General features: G+C 42.4%; 1 protein-coding gene across 1 annotated transcript; it reads left to right on the forward strand.

Annotated features, from left to right (window-relative positions):
* The first annotated feature begins 2 nt into the window (after nucleotides 1-2).
* Nucleotides 3-10456, forward strand: DCTN5 (dynactin subunit 5). Its single transcript, XM_063430522.1, has 6 exons — nucleotides 3-107; nucleotides 1572-1640; nucleotides 3930-4048; nucleotides 7324-7435; nucleotides 9587-9689; nucleotides 10057-10456. Exons 1-6 carry the CDS (start codon nucleotides 60-62, stop codon nucleotides 10152-10154), a joined length of 549 nt encoding a protein of 182 aa, XP_063286592.1. The 5' UTR covers nucleotides 3-59; the 3' UTR covers nucleotides 10155-10456.
* Nucleotides 10457-24564: the final 14108 nt, after the last annotated feature.

Below are 24564 nucleotides of genomic sequence, written 5' to 3' on the forward strand. Positions count from 1 at the left end.
TGACCGGCTGCCCCGCCCCCGGTCTGTGAGGGCGGAAGTGACGTCACCCCGGTGGAGCCATGGAGCTGAGTGAGCTGCTGTATAATAAATCGGAATATATCGAGACCGTGAGTGCGAGCCGCGACATGTCCCGCCTGCCGAGTGCATGCCTCCACGCCGAGTGCCCAGATAGACAGCCACGCACTGACTACAACTCCCATCAGCCGCTGACAGCTGCAGACCATAGCTTTGGGCTGGCAAAGGTTGCTGGGAGTTGTAGTTTGCGGGCTGTCTGGGCTCTATACACACAGTGCTCTGATTATATAGGTGGGAAAGTGCTACCTACCTACACCAGAACTACAACTCCCAACATGCTTTGCCAGCTCTGCCTACTGGCCACACCTGCCCTGCTGGCACTGCTTATCACACACTGGTTATTATTAGTTTTACAAAACCTTTTAAAAGATTTAGCAAACAAAATGTCTATGCAAAGCTCCCGGCTCTGCTGCTGTTTTATATCTGCATTATTATTATTATTTTATTATTTATATAGCGCCGTCAGATTCCGTAGCGCTGTACAATGGGTTATGTGTACACGTCTGTCCAAATGCGGCGGCAGTCATGGTGCGAGCGCTGGCGATGGCTTAGCCTGATGCTCAGAGCCGACCCTTGCCTTCCGAACCCAACCCTTCACCATAGGTGGGTGACCTGGCACACCCCAACGCAGGGATACATTGTCCTCTCTGTCACTTGTTTAAAGCGTCTACGTCACCCCTTATCGAAAATGAGTATTTCATACAGATTGAATCTTTATGAAATAGTCTGATTAATTGTGTTAGAATTTCATTGATATTCCAACCGAGTCATACTCAGTATAAGTAGGGACTCACTATTTCCCCCCCACTTGACAAAAAGATAGAGCTACCTTGCGTCAAGCTTTTAATTTCCCCCAACCGTCACAAGTGATGGCTGTATTGAAAGAAACCTCTTTATATGGAGTACCCCATGGGTTTCTTGACAGAATATAACGCTGTACTTTTTGCCCTTGCGCTGGAATACCAGCACATACGTTTTCTTCTAGCAGCTGAAACTTCGGAAACAGAAGAATAGTAGACGGATGAGTAAATCTGACCTTTTCCTTCAACCCATGGCTACCAGACCCCCTTCAGCGATGTCATCATCAGGGCTCTTTTCATATTATGCAAAGGTTCCTTCCAGACAGTAACAGAGTTGCTTTAAAATGGCTCTGGCACCTTTGGGGGTCTTTGTATGTTTTGCAAGTACCCCCTAAGATAACAACCCAGCTTGGGGTGCTGAGGCTTGTTGACAAAACCTGGAAGCAGAATCTATGCCTTTTGTCAACCTCAGGTTTTGCCATCAGACAAAGTAGTCTGTAAATTGTCTCATGAAGCAATTAACGATCCTATATTTATGTAATGCTCAGAATGTTTGGGGACGTCACAGAGTCGTTTTAAGTTAATTTGAGGGTGTTTGTGTGCGTTAGCTTGTTTAGATCTGAAGAAGAAGAAAACATCATGGCTATTTCTATATATACCTGTTTACTCACTACTGTTAATAATTCCCATTGATAGGCATCTGGAAATAAAGTCAGCAGACAGTCTGTGTTGTGTGGCAGTCAGAACATAGTCCTGAATGGAAAGGTAAGTGCTGGAATATTTATTGATACTAACGGACTCGTATTGTAACAGAAATCAATCTTGTATGCTTCAAGCTGTGCAAGGATTCCGATATTTAACCCGTTGTGTGATTGAAGTATACCTGTCATATGCAAATGTGGACATTTTAGAGTAATATTTCACAGTATTACAAAGCCAGGAATCCAAGATTATTAAAAGCACACACAGCATTATGAAGTGTCTATGGTGCCAGCAAGCCCCTGTCAGTTTCCCCTCGTTCTGTGGCAAACCATTTCCAAACTGTTTGACGCAATCCGATGGTTCTTTTATGACCTGGTCCTTCGCTCAGCATATTGCATTACAAATATTATTCTGGCTATGTTTCGATAATATTTATTAACCGAGCTTGTCGGCTGATAGGATAGTCACTACTTCATCGACTGACATTTTTACAGCGGCAGATCACTTACAGTGTTGGGCTACTTTGCCATTTTTTCTTATGGGGGGGAGGAGGAAACGTCAGAATGTGGAATTGTGTGATTTGTTAACATAGTTTCACACTTGGCGCATATAAATTCCTCATACTGCTGAGCAGCACTTCAAGTCCTGCCCAAACTAATGAAGAAGATGTGAAATGTACGGTTACTGTATATCTTGTGTGTTTAAATGTAACTTTGTATTTCATGTGCTCTCAGAACATATTTACAAAATTTGGGAAATTCCTCTAAAAACACTTGATCAAAATCTAAAATTACTGTGATTGACCCACTGTTTATAGTAACGAGCTACTTGGTCTGTGTACTTGTTCCAGACACTTAAAGGTTGCGTAACGCAGTAACAGGGAATTCTCCTTACCGTTACAAACTGAGTTCCATTATTGCAGCCAAAATGATCACATTGGGGTTAAAGACAAGTTATTTAAACAATTTTTGCCTTATATATTTCAGTATGGTGCACTTCTAGTGGATCTGTCCTCTCTCAATGTCACTGATTTGTCTACCTGAGGTTAAACATATCTTTCTTTTTTTTTTTTTTTGGAATGTTGAGAATTATTATTGCCCAAAAATATTTCAAGTATCATGTCTTGTTTCCTCTGAAAAGAAATTAAACATCTTAAAAAGTAGAGATCCTCTAATGTAATATATGTTTCTTTATTTAACAGATCGTATATAGCCCTCTTATCCAGAGCACTTTAGTACATTTGCAATGAGTCATAGTTATGGTCACAGACAGAAGGAAGTACAGTTAGGTACTGATGGGGGGCTTTGTATTCCTGGCCTATAGTATCACTTTGTTTATACCTCCCTGCATGCGACTCACACAGCCTTCCTAAACACTTACTGTAAAGAGATCTAATGTTTTAAATTAAGCAGACTGTGCAATAAAGGAAGTCTAAAGATCTTATCTCTTGCTCTGTTGATAGCTTTGTAGTGCCTGCAGGAGCCTCCTGTGTGTGATTAAAGTTCAACTTCTAGAGCGGGAGAAAAAAAACTTCTAAAGCAAGTTAACATCTAAATGAAAATGAAACCATTATTTTTTCATGCAGTCTGTGTCAGTCACATCCAGGGGAGGTGTGGCTAGAGCTTCATAGACATAATCTATACACCCAGACTGCTTCATTGCGTTAAAGTTGTTTCTAAAATTGGGTCAGTACCCCAACAGACAAGGATAGTGTGATGTGGAGTGACTGAGAAGGAGACTGTAAAGGAATGATCTGAGTGATATGACTTGAACCAGAAAAGGACACTGGGGTGAAGAGTTTTCAAAAAGAGAGGGGGTAGCGTGATTGTGTCAAAGGCAGCTGCTGGATCCAGGAGCATAAGAGATAAGCTCTTGGCTTTTATTGTGGTATCTCAATCTGTTCATTGGATTGCTGCAGTTTCGTTTGAGTGTTAGTAACAAAGCCAGATTTTATACTATCAAGTACATGAATTAGATTCCCAATCACTTTTATGTTTGAAAGTATTTAAAAGTGTTTAGCTCACTGCGGTATATTCTGCATATAGCTAGCATAATATGATTTTATAGCGTACATAAGCATCCAAATTGCATAGACATTTATCTCTATGGACACATTTTGGCTAATTCAATGAATATCAATTTTGTCTGCATTGTACGTTAGAATTAATAGCTGATGTTGGCTGTATTGCAACCAGAAAGCGAACAGATAAAATTTAGCTGCTGTGCATTAATATACTGAGCTAAGTCTGCACAATGTCTCATCATACATCTATATGTTGAATTGCACCTCCCATTATGCTTTTCGAACCTCATTGAGAAACCTTTAAATCATATCTTTCTTTTTTCTTGTAGACAATTGTTATGAATGACTGTATCATCCGAGGGGACCTGGCAAATGTTCGAGTGGGTCGTCACTGTGTCATAAAAAGCCGCAGCGTAATCAGGCCTCCATTTAAAAAATTCAGCAAAGGGTGAGAAAGGAATATCGTATGTTTTTTAGACAATCTCTTTTTAAATCATAAGAGCGTTTAAACAACCAATGATATATATTTTGTATTCTCCTGCTGATTTGTCAAGGTGTAATTGAGTTGTTTGACCTATACCGAGGTTACGCAGGTATCACCGGCCTTTCCAATCGCCTGCTGGATTAATAATGTGGTATTTCCATTTCTGGATTACCAGCCTCAATTTCTTCCATACTTGGATGGCATTGATTGGCTGTGTGTGTCAACTTATCCTGTCTGACACAAAACTGGGGACCGCCCCCGCAGCATTTTAGCACTCTATCCACTACAGCGGGCTGTAAGGGATATGGTGCTTAAAGGAATATATACCTGATATAATGCTATAGTGTCCCTTTCACTAACTTATTCAGTCCTTCTCCAACCATCTGATGTGTAAAGGGTTAAAACCCTCTTTTTTTATTTTATTTATTTTTACTTACCTTAATTTCAGTGCCAAAGGTCCCTTGGTCCTGGCTAGATCTCCTCCTCCTACTACAACGTCATGGCAATGTTGGGACCTAATGCAAATGCAAGACATTTACCGCGCATGCATTAAATGGATTAGGTGGATTTGGCCCTGCAATGTAAACATTGTAGTTTCTCTGAGACAGGGGCACTGCACCCAGACCACTTTAGCGAGAGGAAGTGGTCTGTTTGTCTACAGTGTCCCTTTAAAAGTGCTCCATTAAAACAATGAATAATTTGTTTATGCTATTTGAGCTATTAATCAACTATTTACCCAGCGCAGTTGACCACATGCTGGGTAAGTGAATGCTACAATAATGTATCACCTACTTCCTGCTCTGTCTAGAACCCATCCCCCTCCTATGCCAGTTGGTTGTACCTTCCTTGTCACGTCAATTGGCATCAAAACAGAGTGACATCTTTTACTCCATTCCTGCTCTTCTCCAGCAAACACCAGACACACTCACTAGATTCAAAATCACAGCAACTACAGAGGTGTAGTTAATGTGGCAGAGGGCCGGAGAATCTTCGGTCCTCTGTCAGTCAATATTTAGTATAGAGGCTCTGTAGGGGAATTGACCCTCCTTGCTATCCCCTTCCTAATCCCCTATACACCACACTCATCATAAAACCAGTTCAAGGTGAAGCAAACAATCAGACAGGAAACCAAGGAAGCTGCCACTTACCCTTGTCCGCTGTAACTAAAGCCCAGCGAAATGCAGTTTACATGTAAACGACTCAATATGATGAATAGTACTATACACTGGCAAATATAAAATGTTACGACTACATCCAATGGTACAAGATGTCAACTATGCTTTATATATTTGCTCTCTGCACTAAAAATGCAAGGCTACATTATGTGAATAATATGGATAATCACAGGAGCTGGTCAAACCGGAACCAAACAAATAAGGTTATAGGCTCCTCACCAACATTAATAGACCGCAAACATGAGCCCGGTCACATGGAGTCTGAATGTCTACAGCTTAATAGAATGTAAAGCTTTTACCCGTGGCAAATGTCAACCAACTCGATTACATTCCATTGTATAAAATGTACACCTTTTTTGTATACCTTTACTATGTACACCTTGTATGCAATGCTACATCTTTAAACTCACAAAAAAAGAATAAAAAAAATAAAAAAATGAGGGGAGAGCCCCTATCTTTATGTAGTTTTTTCATGACATCTGTACGATTGAAAGCATTGCTGCAAACACAGTGCATACAATAGTTTATATGGTTTGATAAGACCGCTATTGGAAGTTGCCTGAACAAACACAACTCATATGCCCCCCAGTTACCAGCTGTTAAACTGCAGGTTAAAGACTGTAACACTACATATGCGAAAATAGGGCAGCAGACTGAAAAAAGCCACACACCCCACTGCTGCCCACCTGCCCTGCAAACGCGCAAGACTGAAACATCTCCCCTGCCTTCTATGACTGCAATGTGCAGCTACAATCACTGCCTTGATAGGAAGATTGGTTTTTTTCAACACTCCTCAATGAGACCTAATTAAATAAATTGCTGCTATTAAATGAGTTTTATATGTGTAACAGAGGAGAATGTGCCTGTCATAGTCTCATGGTTCTTTCTTTGTCAGAGAAGCACAGTTATCATTAAAATCTGGGCAGAACATAGTTATTTTTGAGGATGGCAGATAATATGTGTCCACAAACTAGGACAACGCATTTACCATTGAAAAGAGAATGTCAGATAACTAGAGGAGTAAACGGGGCCAGATGGTACATGTGTTCACTGCTCGCGTGATAGTAATATCTGTGCATGCTATATCGTTAGATCCTCCTAATGACAGACTCTGCAGAGCTGCTAATATCAAGCAATACCAATAGTGGTATTTACAGAAGGAAGAGGCAAGGGCATCCATTCGATTAAAAAGCCAGGTCCGTTACTGATCGGTCTCCTCTGCAGTAAGTGCAGTCCTTGTCAAACCTCGGGGTTATCTTAGCGTGTAAAAATAAGATACATGCAGTAAATTGTGGGCAATGGTCCACCACACTTTACCTTTCTCCCATAGAACCTGGGACCCTAAACAATTGTAACTTCATTTATTTGCCAGATAAAGCTAACATATGTGAAAGATGTCTTTCTATCTTCTTTTTTTTTGTCTCCCCCTAACTTTGTTTTGTGTTATCTTTTTCCTTTGCTGTGTCTGTCCCTGTAAAACTTAACACAGACGGTTAGATTTGACTTATGTTAATATGGACTGGTTATGCAACTTGATGACCAATAATAATTGATAATGATAATCATCTTTATTATGGTTCTGTAAAATGCAAGCGTTATGCTCTGTTACTTAAAGGGACACTCCACTGCCCAAATACAAAATAATTGGGGGGTACATCTAAAAACAGCCCTCCCCTTCTAACCCGGCCCAGTCTTTCTGTGTCTGTCCAATCACATACTTCCCAATGCAGCTCAGTGAGGTCTTTGCAAGGCAGGTGCTCTGGGCAACTGCTGCCTCTTAAGTCTAGCTCCACTGAGCAAAACAAACCAGGAAGTAACAGAACGTGTTGTCTGATTTATAGTCATGGGGGTGTGATAAGGTTAATCATCAAAGTGCCAATCTAGGGAAATCTGCACTTTGTTGAAAAATTAAGAAAAAGAAGACACACTCTTCACTCATATAACATTACAGCAAGTGATTTAGGGTTCTGGAATGTTTCTTTAGCCTAAATGATGAGTGCATACATTTGCTGGATTTAAAGATATTTTTATTTCCAGTTATTATTTCTAGTCTGTCTCCCACAGGGTGGCTTTCTTTCCTCTACACATCGGTGACCATGTTTTCATAGAAGAAGACTGTGTGGTTAATGCAGCTCAGATCGGATCCTATGTCCACATAGGAAAGAACTGTGTTATTGTAAGTATCATGCATTCGTGTTAGATTAGGAAATGCATGTGTTTAGTAAAGGCACCTGCAGCATCCGACCTGGAGCCAGTTAGCTGTTGCCATATTGCAGTCCAACATCCTTTCTTTTCAGCTGCTTTGACTCCTGTCTATAGTATGAGAACTTTCTTAATGCCTCATGTTTTTTTTGTCAATCTGTATTTTTATTGAGGCATAATAGTTGGGATACAGAATAAAAAGAGGGAAATGTGCATTTAGCATACAGTACAGGGTTCGATAACAATGGTAACTAACAATTCCATAGTATTCGTGCCTCTTTTTTTGTTTTTTATACATTATGGTTTAACGTCGACAAGTAAACGAAACATAAAATAATATCAGCAAAATCAAGTTGGGTGCAAGCTGGTCAGCAATAGTGAGTATTTCAATCGATTAGGTACAGTAGCTTAAAGGTAATATATATGTTGGATGTTGTCGCTTCTTTTTTTTAAAGTTACAAAGACAAGAATAATTACATGCTTGTTATCGCTATTATAAAGTGAGATTATAACATAGATTCTAAATCTATCTAAGTTCAATAGCGATTGTAAATGATTATTTATAGCTTTCTCAAGTAATTCACAATTAAATATGTTAGTTTAACATTTCACTGCAGTGTATAAATCAACAAGTGTCAACAAATGTTATGTTTAAAATAAAATGTTAACAGTCATATTGTGTATGTTTACTATACATTAACATTAGCCGGTCGTTAGTTGCACATTTTTAACATTGTAGGGCTTTAAGAGTTAAGTCAGGCTGTTTATCATTTAAAAAAAAAAAAGAAAATAAAAATAAAAATGTATAACATACTAAATAGGCATTTCTAGTGTGAGGTGTGTGGGCTAGGCTTATACGGTTAGTGGACAAGACCAGAATATAGCGTGACATTAACCAGCCCAGCCTATAAGTTGCAATGGTTTATACGTATAGAATATGCTAGGCAAGTGGGAATTAACAAATCGTCATGTCGTTTAAGGTTAGTCCAGGGTAAAGTTCCTCAGATATAGCCGGTGTGGTGAGGCTATGTATTGTCCCCTTTTATGGGCCTATAGGGGCGTAAGCTGCCACCAGTGTCTCCTCTCACATTTACCCCTTGCCGGTTCTGGGATCTTGGTGGACGGGCCAGCTGCAACGGATGATGCGGTGTTGCGGCTCTGTGTCTCCATTTGCAGGGTCCGGAGGTGTTCTCCGCTCGTGTCTATCGTTGGTGAGGAGCTGTGCTGTCATGGAGTGCGCCGCGCGGCTCACGGTGTCAGTCCTTGCATGTAGGGGCTCGTTACGTTGGGCGGAGGATTCCGGTGCCGCCTGCTGGCGAGTGGATGGGTCAATCTTGGTGGTCTCACTCTGCCACGTGTGAAGGTGTGTGGAGTATGTTGGTGTTTCCTGGCCCTCTGGTCTCCTGCTTTTCCCCCGGCTGGAAGCTGCTTTGGGGGCTCTGAACGGATGGTAATATAGGTGGCGCCGGATGGCCGGGCGTATCCACGCCGCCATTTCCCTCACAACCCGGTGGAGGTGCTGGCTCTTGGTGCGGAGTTGTATCCGTAGGTTGGCATAGAGTCGATCGAAAAACTCCAGAGTGTGAGCAGGCGGTGCGGTGAGGGTCCTATTTGTTGCCGGTTGCGTTTGTTGCGCCGCCATCTTGCTCGGGCCTCCAGAGTCCCGCTCGGCTGCAAGTTTGTTCGCTTGTGTGAGTCGTTTTGTGGGGGTGGTCGGCCCCCGTGAGGACCGGGATAACCCCCGCCGGTCCAGAGGGGGGGATGGCAGGGCAGTGTTTGATTGCCGCTTGTGATGAGGTTCTGTACCGGGCCGCTTCCCCCAGGCCTCAGGCTCTGCTCTGGTGTAGGCCGCATGTTCGGTGCCGGTGCTTGCGTTGAGTAGGATTGTTAGACGGGTATTATTCTGTTCCCCGTGCGGTCCTGGTACTGATTACAGGCTTCTTGCGTAGCTGGCACAGTTTTGGCAGTCGTGAGAGTCGATTTTTTGCCCACTAGTGCAGGAGCCCACAGAGAGCACCTCCGTCCATTTTGGCTGCCAGGCCCCGCCCCCTTAATGCCTCATGTTAACCTCTTGCTAGTCAAGGGCAAAATCCCGCCTTTTACACTAAATTGTTTCTGATTTCAGGGCCGCAGATGTGTTTTAAAAGACTGCTGCAAAATCCTGGACAACACCGTCTTACCTCCCGAAACTGTGGTCCCACCATTCACTGTATTCGCAGGGTGTCCTGGTGAGTTCTGTGCTAGCATTAGAAATGTAGATATATCATTTAGCCAGTGCCCAAATGCTCATTGCTATACTAATCTTGACTAGCTTATAAGATTCTGGATTTGGTAGAATTTATTAGCCAGACATATACGTAGGAGCCAATCATCCTTTCTGTTGAAATGACCCTTGTAAATTAGACAGCGGTAAGAATTATTTTAGGATTGGTAGATCCCCAGCCATGCAGCCTCTTCAGCTAGTTACTGCCATTATTTGTGGCCATACAGAGCGCCTTTTTTTATTCTTTACCAGTTGATATCCTAGGATGATGTTTTAAAGCAAGCATTGACCTGTAAATAATTATCCATTATCTTGTTTCTTTCACCATTCAGGACTTTTCTCCGGAGAGCTTCCAGAATGCACTCAGGAACTCATGATTGACGTGACCAAAAGTTACTACCAAAAATTCCTCCCCCTGACGCAGATCTAGAAGCAGCCTCTCTCATCCCGAGCACCTTTCCCTTTTTGTTTGTTTTTTGTACATAAAAGTCCCATTGGATCACCCTTTTCCTCTAGCTCACACTATGTATTTATTAACCTTGTTCACTTTTTGACGACCGTTAAGCTTTGTGCGGACCCAACAAGCTCTCACGCAAACAATAGAGGATTTACATATTGCCATTCCTGTCACTGCTGTAAATCCTCCAGGCCATTCATTAACAATGCCTCCCTTCACCTCTGGTCATTGAGTGAGATTATCATTGTCATTACAATAAATAATTACATTCTCTATGACCGTTTATTTGCTTGGATTGTCTGATAAGCTGAGTCAGCTGTTGTCTTCTTACCTGTGTGTGCATCTGTCACCTGGCTGGCTTACTAATCATTACCACTTTGATTATACCTATATAAACCAGCACGCGGCTCACCAAACTATCTTTAAAACTTACACAGTCAAGGAAATCTACTTTCTTAGATAAATAATGGGGAGTTATTTATTAAAATTCTTTATTTAAAAAGCAAGTGCAGAAAACAAAGTACATTGATACGTGGTTCAAGGTACAATACCATAATTTTGGGAGAATCTGTTTCAATACGGGGCCGACCCAAGGTGCTCTAGCGTAGCCCCACACCAACCCTCAACAACAACATCTCTCTGGGCCATGCAACCTGTCTTCCTGTTATTTTTATGGCTATTAAAATGACTACCTATCCGGTAGTATAATCGCCCCATGGGGACCATATCTTCTCGTACCTCGGTAGTGAGTTGGTTACAATAGCTGTAAGCCTGTCTATTAGAAGTTCATTGGTAATTTTAATCATTACCTACTGCATTGTACAGCGCTACGGAATTTGTTGGTGCTATATAAATAATAAAATTATAATAATAATTGTGGGGAATTCTGTCTGTAACCAACTTAAGTCCACAGCGTTACGTACAGCCAGCATGATCTTATTATATAGTTTCTGCTGGTGTGCGTTACGTACAGCCAGCATAATCTTATTATATAGTTTCTGCTGGTGTGTAGTGAACCCATCCAGCGGTTTAGATAAAAAGAACCATGGATGCAACTAAAAATGCCAACTAAAAATGCCTGTGAAATACTAGGAAAAGGTTCTGGATAATGCTCCACAATGATGCTACCTTAGGACAAGACCACCACATATGGAAGATGTGCCTTTATCACTGGATGCCTCCAGCATAGGTTTGCAGTTGTTTTTCACAAATGGAAGAACTTGACTGGGTTGGTGTGCCAGCGCTTCACGATTTTGTGAATTTGTTCCTGGTGTAGGATGCAGATGGACAGACCTTTCGCAGCATCCCAAATATCTTCATAATATTCCCTCTCTAAAGTCACCCCAGGTCCTACTCCCATTGTTGACAATAATTAAAGGGACACTATAGGCATCCAGACCACTTCAGCTCACCGAAGTGGTCTGGGTGCATTGCCTCTGTCAGTTTAACCCTACGATTGTAATTATTGCTGTTATTGAGAAACTGCAATAATTACTGTGCAGGGTTAACTCCACATCTGGAGGGACTTCCTGGTGCTCAGGCAACTTTTTGGTTGCCTAAGTGACGTTGGACATCCTCGCGTCCTGCAGGGGGACATCCAGTGTCCGCTAAAACGCCATAGTGAGGTCATCCAATGGAATTACTAAGTGCCCATTGTACATGTGGTAGGTCCCCCGGCATCCTCCAAGCCCCTGCGGCATTTCCCTGTTCCTCGTTTAATATATTTGTTCATAAACCACTACCTAGATTTATTCTGTATACTGTGATAAAATGTTGGATTTGTAAAAATGTCAATTCTTCTTTTAACTTTGCATCTGGTTTCACTCTTTGTTCAGAAATGAATGAATGGAATATTGACAACTGTGTGTCCCACAAGCTGTGTTTATTGACTTATTGCAGAACGAACTCGCCAATCTCCCATTCATAATTAGTGGCACAGACAGAATTAATGGGCCAAAAATCCTTTCACGGAATAATTTCTCCACTCAATTCACAATTTTCATTTAAGGAATGAGATGACACAAATTCTAATGGGGACATTATGCACCCAGCAGTGATTGGGGACAACAGAAAATTTAGTTTGTCTATCATGCTCTCTCCTACCTGATAACAAGTCATTTGCAGCCAGCGATAATTTATGGTGTGATACTAATGACTTCCTTGTGTGGGGGTGTTTAGAATCCACAGTGACACCATGTTCTCGGGATTTTTAAATGTCAGCTTATGTTTTGCTTTTCCAGATGAAGACAGATTTATAATAAACAAATATATTTGTGTGCATTCACAATGCAGGAGACATCCAAATGCTTTCAAATGAAGCTCCGATGTGCCAAGTACAGGCCAATGAATTGCCGGCTGGTAGGATGATACATTTCCCAGCCATGACTGTGCTGAATTCAATTGTAGGCCTTTTTTGTTTTTTTACTAACCAGATGATTACGATTATTATTAACATTTTTTAAGGAGAAAATATCCTTTTTTGAAAAAAAATGTGTTTTACTGTAACCGCCCAGACTTTTCCACATTTGACAAATCATTTTAACCCCTTAAGGACCAAACTTCTGGAATAAAAGGGAATCATGACATGTCACACATGTCATGTGTCCTTAAGGGGTTAAATGATATATTGAAAGAAAAGTTGGATGGTTAAGCACCTTTGAATTTCTTATGATACAGCTTGTCCGCTTGCTCATAGCAGGAAGTAGCTGAACCTTTTCAGCCAGTCCTGGTGCTCCATCATTTTTCTATTTGAATATTTCCCAGGAACTCTGAGAACCAGTTTCATTCATAAAAAGGACATATTGTATATGGTAATTGAATGTAATTATGAGTAGCTTAATTCATGAGTGGAGCAACACAGGTTCTGTCATACAAAGGTATAAGAGAGACTGTCAAATGTTTCAAACACTTGTATACTGTGGGCCTACACCCCATAAATGTACGTCTTTTGGTAGGATGAAGCATAGCTGTATTTGAGCAGTGAGTGGGCTTTATTTTGGTCGGCATTGTTACTACAATTTCCTGCAGGTTTTCGGACCAAGGAGAAAGAAAACAGAGTTTATTATTTTTGTTGTAATGAATCAAGGAGCGTTTGTTGATAGAACATGCGCTGCACAGCCTAAAGTAGTGCAAAATATGAATCTAGTGTCAACATAGAACATAACAATAGCCCATATCAGTGTTGGCTAACCTTCTCAGTGTTCATGTGCTACTTTTGCTAAGATGAAACTCAATGAAGGGCAAAGATACCCTTTCCAAGGAAGGTGAGCATTTTGGAGCCCTTGTCATTAGATTCATACACTGTATCTGCTGTTATCGGCTAGATTGAAGTGAGTTTGCTTTTTGTTGGTTGCTGTGGCTCACACCCAACAAACTCAGGGAAACATAATTCTGAGGAATGTTACCATAGGGTATCCTCACTTTCAAAAGAAACATGAAGGAAATCACAGGTGTACTCATTAGTCATCGCTTCCAAGTATTTGGACCACTTTTGGCAATTTGTTGGCCACTTGAGGGCTCTTTGTAGCAAGATCCCAAGAACACTTGAGATTTTACAGTAGAATCTCACTGGTACTTGAGAGAGGCCATACGGTACTTTTTTTCTAATTGAAAACCGTTTAGAAGGCTGAATTTAATGTTCCGTTTGTTGTAATGTCTTTCATCTACATGGAAGATCAAAAACAAAGTGGGCATATTTCTAATGAAGTAACTGAAGTGGCCTTTTGTATTCAAAGTCACGTCACTCTCTGTAATTCACACGCATTGGAAAAAACCTGGTTGTTGTCTGTTCCCATCAAACAGATAATCACTGAATGAGTGCAGAGGGAGAAGGCGCATGTCAACAAATTAGGAGAAGGAGCTATATTCAGACATCTAGATGGAGTGGAAGCAAAAGGAGATGCAATGCTTAGTAGATTTACCTTGGCACATTAAATAGAAATATTTACATTAACGCAAGATGACTTGGAATATTTTAGCCTTTTACCATGGGGTGTAAGGTCCCTGGTTGCATTTTTGATAACATGATTTTAAAAGGGACAGGTCAGGCATATAATGTGCAAGAATGCATCTGATCTGGCTGTTGGGTAATGCAAAATCACTCATCATACATTGCAGGTGTGTTTAGCAAACTGGACAGTAGGTGGAGCTGTAGCAAATTGTTTTTGAAGAAAGTATATTTTTGTTTCCTATTCTCTCTATGGTGCACTGGCATTTTTATTTATTATTTTTCTAATATCAGTGTGACAAGCTGCCATTTGCCACTGGGCATTGGAGAGGATTGAGTGCCAGCCTCAAGCCATGTGACTAAGGCCCCTGGGATGTATTGCCCTTTAAGGAACTGATTTGGGCATAATGGATTTGCTGTTTCTGGCCCTTTAATTACTTTGGAGCAGTGTTGCAACTTTAAATTGGCACTTCGGATACAGCTGAAGTAGTCGAAGTGGCCGCCATTCGACAAACGAACACGTGGCGGCAGCCATTTTAACTCATTCGAACGCGGTCAGCGGTGTGTGCAGCTAAATCTATGGAACTGTTTTCGGCTACCCAATTGCACGAACACCGCTGACCCATACCTTCTCCTCCACTTCGACACTGCACTTGGATACTAAGTCCTGTTCGAAGATTCGAACACTCGTTCGAATGGGACTTAGTCATTTTTTCTGTGTAAAATAGACCGACCGCACAGCCCAAATCCATGGAACTGTTTTGGGCATAGAAATGTGCTTACGGTCGATCATAAAGGACTTCCAGCTAACTTTTGATCTACTGGACGGATTTTTATGATTTTTGAATAGGTTTATATTTAAAGGACGCTGATTTCAAATATGCAACTTTTAATATTGCATGTATACTTTTAAAATTATAAGAATTGTGTAAAAACTGTATATTTTCTGCCTGTGATAATTAAGTTAGTCTATTGTGCTGAGATAATTGTATCACAGGCAGAGGGGATGATTTCTGCTGGGAGTGGTTTACTTTATTGTATGTGCTGTAAGGTTTTTATTGGTTGTTCTGAAAAACTCTGTGGGCGGTCCTGTATGTGTAAGACCTCCATAAAAGAAGGCCCTTTGGTGCTAATTAAACACAGTTCTTCTTGACCCTCAACATGTAGTCTTGTCTCGTGATTGGAGGGGACAGCTATACTCACACTGGGGATTGCTAAGCTCTGCATACTCCCCTGAGCTTTAATCACTTAGCTCTTTTAAGAGCTTGTTCCTGATACGCTCTCCTGGAGGAGAGGTCTTTCCCACACGGTCCTGGAGGACAGAAGCTGATCCAGGGTGGACAGAAGACGGCGAGACTCCAGTTAAGCTACGGCAGTTATGGAGTCTGCAGTGGTTGTGGTGTCCGGTGCGGTGCTTGTGGTCCTCGGCGCAAGCTAGGAAGCGTCCATCAACGGAAGGTACTCGGTCGGAGTACGGGGAGTTCCGCTACAATCTGTGTTTACCATAGAGGTTCTGAAATTTTTATAAGGTGCAGGGTGCCCATTATCCCATTCGTCAACGAGAAAGTGTTGAAACAAAGACTGTTCATAAAGATGTACACGTGTCCATTAGAGTTATGGAACATACCTGATTCATGTATCTAATTTAGTTTTACTGTCTAAGAGATCGGTATTTCGGAGCAGACAGCGGCCGAAATAATTTTATCCTCAGTTAAAGTGACACTTATAATAAAATGATCTGTATAATAAGAACATTCATTTTAAAGCAGAGGTTTATTAAATTCTGTTTTTTTTTTTCACCTGTCTCTTTTTGCCTGTTCTCAACTCAAAGCCACTCGCTTTTCAGAAAATAGGTGACAAATAGGTGACATGTTATAAAAGCGCAACTTTTAAGATGCTTTGCCCGCCTTAAAGGAACACTCCAAGGTTAAAAATATATACATATATATGCTTATGTGTTTCTTTATTGATATAAATTATGGTCCAATCCCCCCGCCCCCGCTCCACTTCTGAGATAATCCATTAACCTGTTCTGTATACATGGCAATTAACGTGCTCCACAAATCAAATCCTTCCATCAGAGAAGCAATAAACCTAATGCTACTCTCTATGAGATACATCGGCTGCGGTCAGAATCACCATCATGTGTTTTTTACCTACCTCCACTGTACGACTCACCGCAGTAAACTCTTCAAGAGCATCTATTGAGGTGAGGTAATGAGGAACATAGTAAATGGGTATACATCATACATTGTCAGATGCTAGCGAATTAAAGGGACACTGTATCTGCTGCATCTAATTAATCTGGTTATAGTGTCTGGAGGCCCTTGTTGACATCATTTCATTCAGCATTAAACAGGCTTTAATGTTTTTATGTTTTAATACTAAACAAGAGCCCCCAGCAGCCTGTCCAGTCCCCTCTGTGCTGTTTTGGCAAATGAGGAAGTATTAGATTGAGCATTTGGCAGCTGTGATTGTCTGAAAGTGTAAGCTGACTGCTTTTAGCCTATCAGAACTCCCACTGGCGGTATGAATGGGTATGACTACAAGGAAGTGGGTAATCTCTGCTTTAGCCACACCTGCAGAAGGGGCCCGACTGTGGGTGGCCTGGGACCCTATTTTAGTGGATAACTGAAGAACATGATTTAACTCTGAATGGAGGGACAGTGCCAGGGAAATCCAGTGTCCCTTAAACTAATATGGCTTTTATTATGGAACCCGTATGATCAGTCAGGGCATTGCGTTCAATTGTTTTTTAATTTTCTTGTTGTCGTTCTTCCCCCCCCCAAAAAAAAAAATATTAGATAACAAATGCAAGAAAATCACTTGTCAGGCAGGTTGCTCAAGAGTCAAATTCTTCACGCCAGATTTTCATTTAAAATAGAAAAGGGTGTGGATAAAACAGCCAGTATTCTTTTATTTATTTAAGTCTAACAAATTCCTAGTAATCTATTTTTGAAAAAAATAAACAAAAAAAGGATTTTTTTTGTTTTGTTGCCGGTAATAGTTCTCTCTCAGAAAAGAGATTAAAATCGTTATGGTTGAATAATTGTATCTTCACATCATGTACTATTTATAAATAGGTACATTCAGTATCGCTTAAACGTTTGCTCACTACGGCGGTCGAGCTCACAGAAAAAACATAGGCAAACCAATCAAATGAACGTGTAAATAGGACAAATACAGTAGAAGTAAAAAAATGTCTATGTTTGATGGAAAGTATGACTTTGTCAGTGGTGGTGCCTTTTATTATCATATATCTTTTCTGAAATGCTTGAAAATGGAGAACACATTTAATGCATTCAAAGCAAAACAAAATTAAACATGTCATTAAAATAATACCCTTAGCACCACAACCACTACAGCTTATTGTCATAGTAACGGTGCAAGAAGTGTGGGTACTGTCTCTCTGTCTTTTGTTAACTGTTTATGAACAATTAAACAGGAGATTTATTAAGTGTTCTAAAAAGTTATCTTAAATACTGAATGTGGGCAATCACCATGGAAACCAGCAGGTACATTCCATTGTTGACTCCCCCACTTTTATATCTATGAACCACTTTCTTCTACTTTGATAAAGCTACCTCATTGGGCCTCTGCTAACATCCAAAACCCTTCTGCTGCCACCGAACGCCGATATTATGAGGAGTTTCACTTCTTTGTTAACAAACAAGCCTCCGTTTTTGTCGTACCACTCAACACTTTGAGGCCTGGAGGCGGGGCAGGACAGGTCATAAGATTATGCTTTTTCCAAGTTCCTTTTTCCTCAGACCGTTCTCACAAAATCTTAAAAGTGGGGTTTAGATCATCATCTTGCAAAAGTATGAAGGGTTGCAGAACTAGCTGATGTTCTGGCTCCTTCTAAGCATGCTCGAATAATCATGCCAACTGTCTTTAATATGTTGTACGTTCCCCAAATTTCTAGCTGACAGCGATTGGTGCAACGTTAGATGCCACCGGGTGTTGCAAGAAATGTGGAGGCTCTGAGACCCTACAAAACCTGTGGTGGAACCCATTCTCCTTATCCTTTACAGTAAGAATGAAAGGACTGGATATTATTATTATTATTATTATTATTATTTTATTATTTATATAGCGCCAACAAATTCCGTAGCGCTGTACAATGGGTGGACTAACAGACACATAATTGAGATCAGACCACTGGACGTACAGGAACAGAGGGGGTTGAGGGCCCTGCTCAATGAGCTTACATGCTAGAGGGAGTGGGGTATAGTGACACAAACGGGTTAAAGTAGGGGAATTAAATAGTTTGTTAGAGAAGGGTTTATTGAGTGCTTGGTAGGTCATTTTTGACAGTTGCAGGAAAGGAGTCATGGGGTGGGGGATGAGAAGCCTGCTGACAGTTTAATTGATACGCTTTAATGAAGAAGTGAGTTTTCAAAGATTTTTTGAAGGAGTGGAGGCTGGGTGAAAGTCTGATTGAGGAGGGAAGGGAGTTCCACAGAATAGGTGCAGCCCTAGAGAAGTCTTGAAGGCGAGCGTCAGAGGTGGGGATCCGGGCAGAGGATAGGCGTAGGTCTTGGGATGAGCGCAGGGGTCTCGACGGGACATACTTGTGTATGAGGGAGGATAGGTATGTTGGAGCAGCATTATGCAGGGATTTGTAAGCAAGCACCAGAATTTTGAATTGGGCCCTATATCTAACTGGAAGCCAATGCAGGGACTGACAGAGCGTGGAGGCGTGGGAGGTGCGACCGGACAGGAAAATAAGCCTCGCAGCCGCGTTCATTACAGATTGCAGCGGTGCAAGCTGGGAACATGTAAGACCGGTCAGAAGGGGATTGCAGTAGTCGAGGCGAGAGAGAACAACAGCATGAACCAATATCTTAGCCGCGTCCGGCGTTAGATATTGGCGGATGCGCGCTATGTTCTTGAGTTGGAAGCGACAGGATTTGACTATCGATTGGACATGGGGAGTAAAAGAGAGGTCAGAATCGAAAAGAACCCCTAGGCAGCGAGCCTGCGAGGTAGAGGTGATAGTAGCGCCGTTGACTTGGATGGAGACAACAGGAGTAGCAGCACTTGAGGGAGGAAAAACTAGAAGTTCTGTTTTGGACAGGTTGAGTTTAAGGAAGTGAGCAGCCATCCAGTTGGAAATAGCAGAGAGGCAGTCAGAAACACGAGTCAAGGTGGGCGGAGAGAGATCAGGGGAGGACAGGTAGATTTGCGTGTCATCTGCATATAAATGATATTGGAAACCAAAGGAGCTGATGAGTTTACCAAGGGAGGCAGTATAGATAGAGAACAATAGGGGGCCGAGGACAGATCCTTGGGGGACGCCGACAGAGAGGGGTTGGTGAGAAGAGGCAGAACCAGAGAAAGAAACACTGAAAGAGCGCTGGGAGAGGTAGGAGGAGCACCAGGAGAGAGCAGTATCCCGTAGACCAAAGTTACGAAGAATGTGAAGAAGCTGTTGATGATCAACAGTGTCAAATGCGGCAGAAAGATCAAGGAGGATTAGGATAGAGTATTGGCCGTGAGATTTAGCAGCAATTAAGTCGTTGGATACTTTGGTCAAAGCAGTTTCGACAGAGTGACCAGCGTGGAATCCAGACTGAAGGGGGTCAAGCAGAGAGTTGGATTCGAGAAAGTCTGTCAATCTGGCGTACACAACTCTCTCGAGGATCTTGGAGGCAAATGGGAGTAGCGAGATAGGGCGGTAGTTGGATGGGGAGTTGGGATCAAGGTCGGGCTTTTTCAGAATCGGGGTTACGGTTGCATGTTTGAAGGGTGAGGGAAATGTGCCAGAGGAAAGGGAGAGATTGAAAATGCTAGCGAGAGGAAGAGCAAGAAAGGGAGACAAAGTGCGGATGAGATGCGAGGGAATAGGATCGAGAGAGCAGGTGGTGGGGCGGGAGGACAGGAGCAGTGCAGAAACCTCTTGTGCTGTAGCAGGTGCAAATGTGCATAGGATGGCAGGGGGAGTGGGGTTGGGTGATATAATGATAGGGGAAGGAGAGAGATTAGAGATCTCTTTCCTGATTGTAGAGATCTTCTCAGTGAAATGAGATGCAAAGTTTGTGGCGGACAAGGTGGTGGAAGGAGGGGTAGTCACAGGGCGAAGAAGAGCATCAAAAGTGTGAAACAGGTGTTTGGGTTGATGGGTGTCAGGGTACCTGAGGCCTCTACCTCTAAGGGAGGTAGAGACTTGGTGGTGTATCCGTCCAGGCGAGCTGTCTCCTCCGTTCCTCGCGGTTCATCCAGTCACTTAAACACCGGCCGCGAGGAATCCACGTCCTTTTCTAGCAGGACGCTCAATACGTGACGTCATGACGCTAGCACGAGCAATCTGTCACTCAAGTGTCCGATATCCAATCGGTACTTTTCAGAGGCGTGATTTCCATCCAGAACCAGGGTATTTAAGCTTACTCCTTACTTCAGCTCATTGCCCTGTCGTGGTTCTAGCTTGTCTAGTCACTCAGTGCTCTGGTATTCTAGTTTGCTCTATTGGTTTTGACTCGGCTCGTTGTACTTCCCTGTTTCTCTGTTATCCCTTGACCCGGCTTGTCTCTCGCTTATCTGTCTTCTCGTTTCCTCGACCTCGGCTTGCCTCTGACTATTCTTTACTCTCGGTACGTTAGTCCGGCCATTCTAAGGCCCGGTATACGTACCTTTCCACTCTTTGTACTCTGCGTGTTGGATCCCTGTCCCGATCCTGACATTACGACAGGGCCAATGGATCCTGCAGGTACAAACAGTCAGCTTGGTTCTTCGGATCCCAGGTTTGACGCCATGGAACATAGGATGGATCAGATGGCTTTGGCACTACAGGCACTTTTGTCTCGTGCTAGTAATCCACCTGAGGAGACACGTACTCCTTCTATCTCTCCTGCAGTCTCAGGTCTAGAGGTAGCCACTGTAGGTGCTTCTTCCCGTATTACCCCACCAGTACGTTATGGCGGGTCACCGGAGAGGTGTCGTGGCTTTCTAAACCAGATTAGCATCCATTTCGAACTACAACCCCGCTCTTATCCTACAGATAGAGCAAAGGTTGGATTTATTATTACTCTGCTCATTGAAAAAGCTTTGAGATGGGCCAATCCTTTATGGGAGAATGATAATCCACTCGTCTATAATTATAATGCCTTTGTAGCTGCGTTTAGAAGAACTTTTGACCCTCCTGGCAGAAAGGTCAATGCAGCTAGATTAATGTTGCGCCTTAAACAGGACAATCGAACACTTGTGGATTATGCACTAGAGTTCAGATCCTTGGCGGCAGAAGTTAAGTGGAACGAACAGGCTTATATAGATGTGTTTCTGAATGGGTTATCAGATGTAATTCTTGACGAGGTCGCTACTAGAGAACTCCCTGAAAATTTGGAGGATTTAATTTCTTTTATATCTCGTATTGATGAACGCTTAAGAGAGAGGCAGAACACTCGAGATAGGACCCGTAGACCCTCCTTTAAACTAGCGCCTACCTTTCAAATCTCTGAGTTCGAAGACTTACGTATTCCTGAACCTATGCAGATAGGCAGTACTCATCTCACTGAAAGGGAGAGACAGTACAGGAGAAGGGAGGGTTTATGTATGTATTGTGGAGTCAGGGGTCATTTACGCCTAAATTGTCCCAATCGTTCGGGAAACGCTCGCACCTAAGTTCCTCCAGAGGACAGGCCTTGGGTGTTTCTACTTTGTCCTCTATTCACAACTACAAGGAGCTCAGGCTTGTGTTACCCGTTTCTTTAAAGTGGGAGAAGGGAGTAGTTAAGACTATGGCACTAATTGATTCTGGAGCTGCTGAGAGCTTTATAGATCAGGGTTTTGCTGCCAAGCATGCTATTCCATCCCAGTTAAAAGAGACACCTCTGGCTGTTGAGGCCATCGATGGTAGACCGTTACTTGAGCCTGTTATTTTTCATGAGACCATACCGATTAACTTGACTGTTGGCATCCTGCATAAAGAGGATATATCCTTGATGCTCATTTCTTCTCCGTCTATTCCCATAGTTCTGGGGTACTCCTGGCTGAGGAGACACAACCCTATTATTAATTGGGAATCAGGGGAGATAGTTTCATGGGGAGAGAATTGTCAAGAAAAATGCTTGCGGAAGGTCTTACCTCTTGGATTAACTAATACATCGAATACCTCTGACAATCCTACAGAGACACAAATTCCGCCTCAGTATCTAGATTTAAAGGCAGTATTTGACAAAAAGAAAGCCGATACCTTACCCCCACACAGGTCCTTCGATTGCAAAATTAACCTACTCCCTGGTACCATGCCTCCCAGAGGTCATGTATACCCATTATCTATAAAGGAGAACTCAGTCCTAGAGGAATATATTCACGAGAATTTAGACAAGGGATTCATCAGGAGGTCCTCCTCCCCTGCCGGGGCTGGATTTTTTTTTGTTAAAAAGAAAGATGGTTCTTTGAGACCTTGTATTGATTATCGAGGCCTGAATAAGATAACCATTAAAAATGCCTACCCGATTCCCTTGATCACCGAACTCTTCGATCGTTTGAAGGGCTCTACAATTTTCACCAAGTTAGACCTCAGAGGGGCATATAACTTGGTGAGAATCCAGCAGGGACATGAGTGGATGACGGCATTCAATACTCGATATGGCCACTATGAATATACCGTCATGCCTTTTGGGTTATGCAATGCACCAGCAGTATTCCAAGATCTGATTAATGAGGTTCTTAGGGAATTTCAGCAAGAGTGCGTCATTGTATACCTAGATGATATACTCATTCATTCTAGTGACATTGAGATTCATCACAAACAAGTCAGGAGGGTTTTGCACAAGCTTCTCCAGCATGGCTTGTACTGCAAGTTGGAGAAATGTAGCTTTGATCAAACCCAGGTAACCTTTCTCGGCTATGTGATCTCTGGGGAGGGATTTAAGATGGATCCGGATAAGCTCCAATCCATTCTAGAGTGGCCTTTACCCACAGGTCTTAAAGCCATACAGAGATTTATTGGTTTTTCCAATTGTTATAGGCGCTTTATTAAGGGCTATTCTTCCATTATTGCACCTATCACTAACATGACCAAACAGGGGGCTGACACTAAGAATTGGACTACTGAAGCTCTCCTTGCGTTCAAGACTCTCAAGGAGCTTTTCGCTTCCGCTCCAATTTTAGTTCACCCTGACACTTCTCTGCCATTTTTGCTCGAGGTAGACGCATCAGAGACTGGTTTAGGTGCTGTTCTATCTCAAAGGTTGGGTGTTGATAAACCATTACATCCATGTGGATTTTTCTCTAAAAAATTGACCGGTACTGAAAGCAGGTATGACATTGGTGACAGAGAATTACTAGCGGTTATCAAGGCTTTGAAAGAATGGAGACATTTATTGGAGGGTACATTACATCCTGTTACCATCCTGACAGACCACAAAAACTTGTCTTATATCGGAGAGGCCAAGCGTCTGTCCTCCAGGCAGGCTCGTTGGTCGTTGTTTCTTACCCATTTCAATTACGTTCTGACTTACAGACCTGGGTCAAAGAACTCTAAAGCCGATGCGCTATCTCGCCAATATGAACCCTCTGCTTCAGTTGAACCACTTTTGTCTTCCATTGTACCTAAATGCAATATTATTGCTAATACCAGTCTCAAAATTCATTCCCCGCTACTTGACCAGATCTTGAAGTCACAACATCTAGCTCCCGGAAACACTCCTGAGGGAAGAAACTTTGTTCCTCCTGAACTTCAACTGGAGCTCTTACAATGTTTTCATGAAAGTAAAATAGCTGGTCATCCTGGTATTCGCAAGACGTACTCTCTGATATCCAAAGATTTCTGGTGGCCTTCACTTCGTAAGGATATTGAGGAGTTCGTCGCAGCTTGTGAGACTTGTGCCAAGACTAAACTATCTCATGCATCCCCATGTGGCCTGTTACACCCCTTGGACATTCCTGAGAAACCTTGGTCCTGTTTGTCCATTGACTTTATCGTTGATTTGCCTGCTTCCAAAAGACAGACTGTTATTCTCACGGTGGTGGATAGATTTACCAAGATGGCCCATTTCGTGCCATTACCTAAACTTCCGACTTCCCCTGAATTGGCGGAGATTTTTGCGAGAGAAGTTTTTCGCCTACATGGGATCCCTTCAGAGATTGTTTCTGATAGAGGTTCTCAATTTGTCTCACGTTTCTGGAGATCCTTTTGTTCTCAAATGGGCATCAAATTGAACTTTTCCTCTGCCTATCACCCTCAGTCTAACGGAGCTGCTGAACGTACTAATCAAAAGATCGAACAGTATCTGCGTTGCTTTGTTTCCGAACACCAGGACGATTGGGTCGGTCTGATTCCTTGGGCGGAGTTCGCACACAATAACCTTGTTTGCGATTCAACTCGCTCTAGCCCTTTCTTCATGAACTATGGCTTTCATCCTTCGATTTTTCCTTCGGTTTCCTCTTCTCAGGGGATACCGTCGGTTGATGATCATGTCGCCAACCTGAAGA

This window comes from Pelobates fuscus, chromosome 8 (assembly GCF_036172605.1).
Source record: "Pelobates fuscus isolate aPelFus1 chromosome 8, aPelFus1.pri, whole genome shotgun sequence".
Classification (NCBI taxonomy): domain Eukaryota; kingdom Metazoa; phylum Chordata; class Amphibia; order Anura; family Pelobatidae; genus Pelobates; species Pelobates fuscus.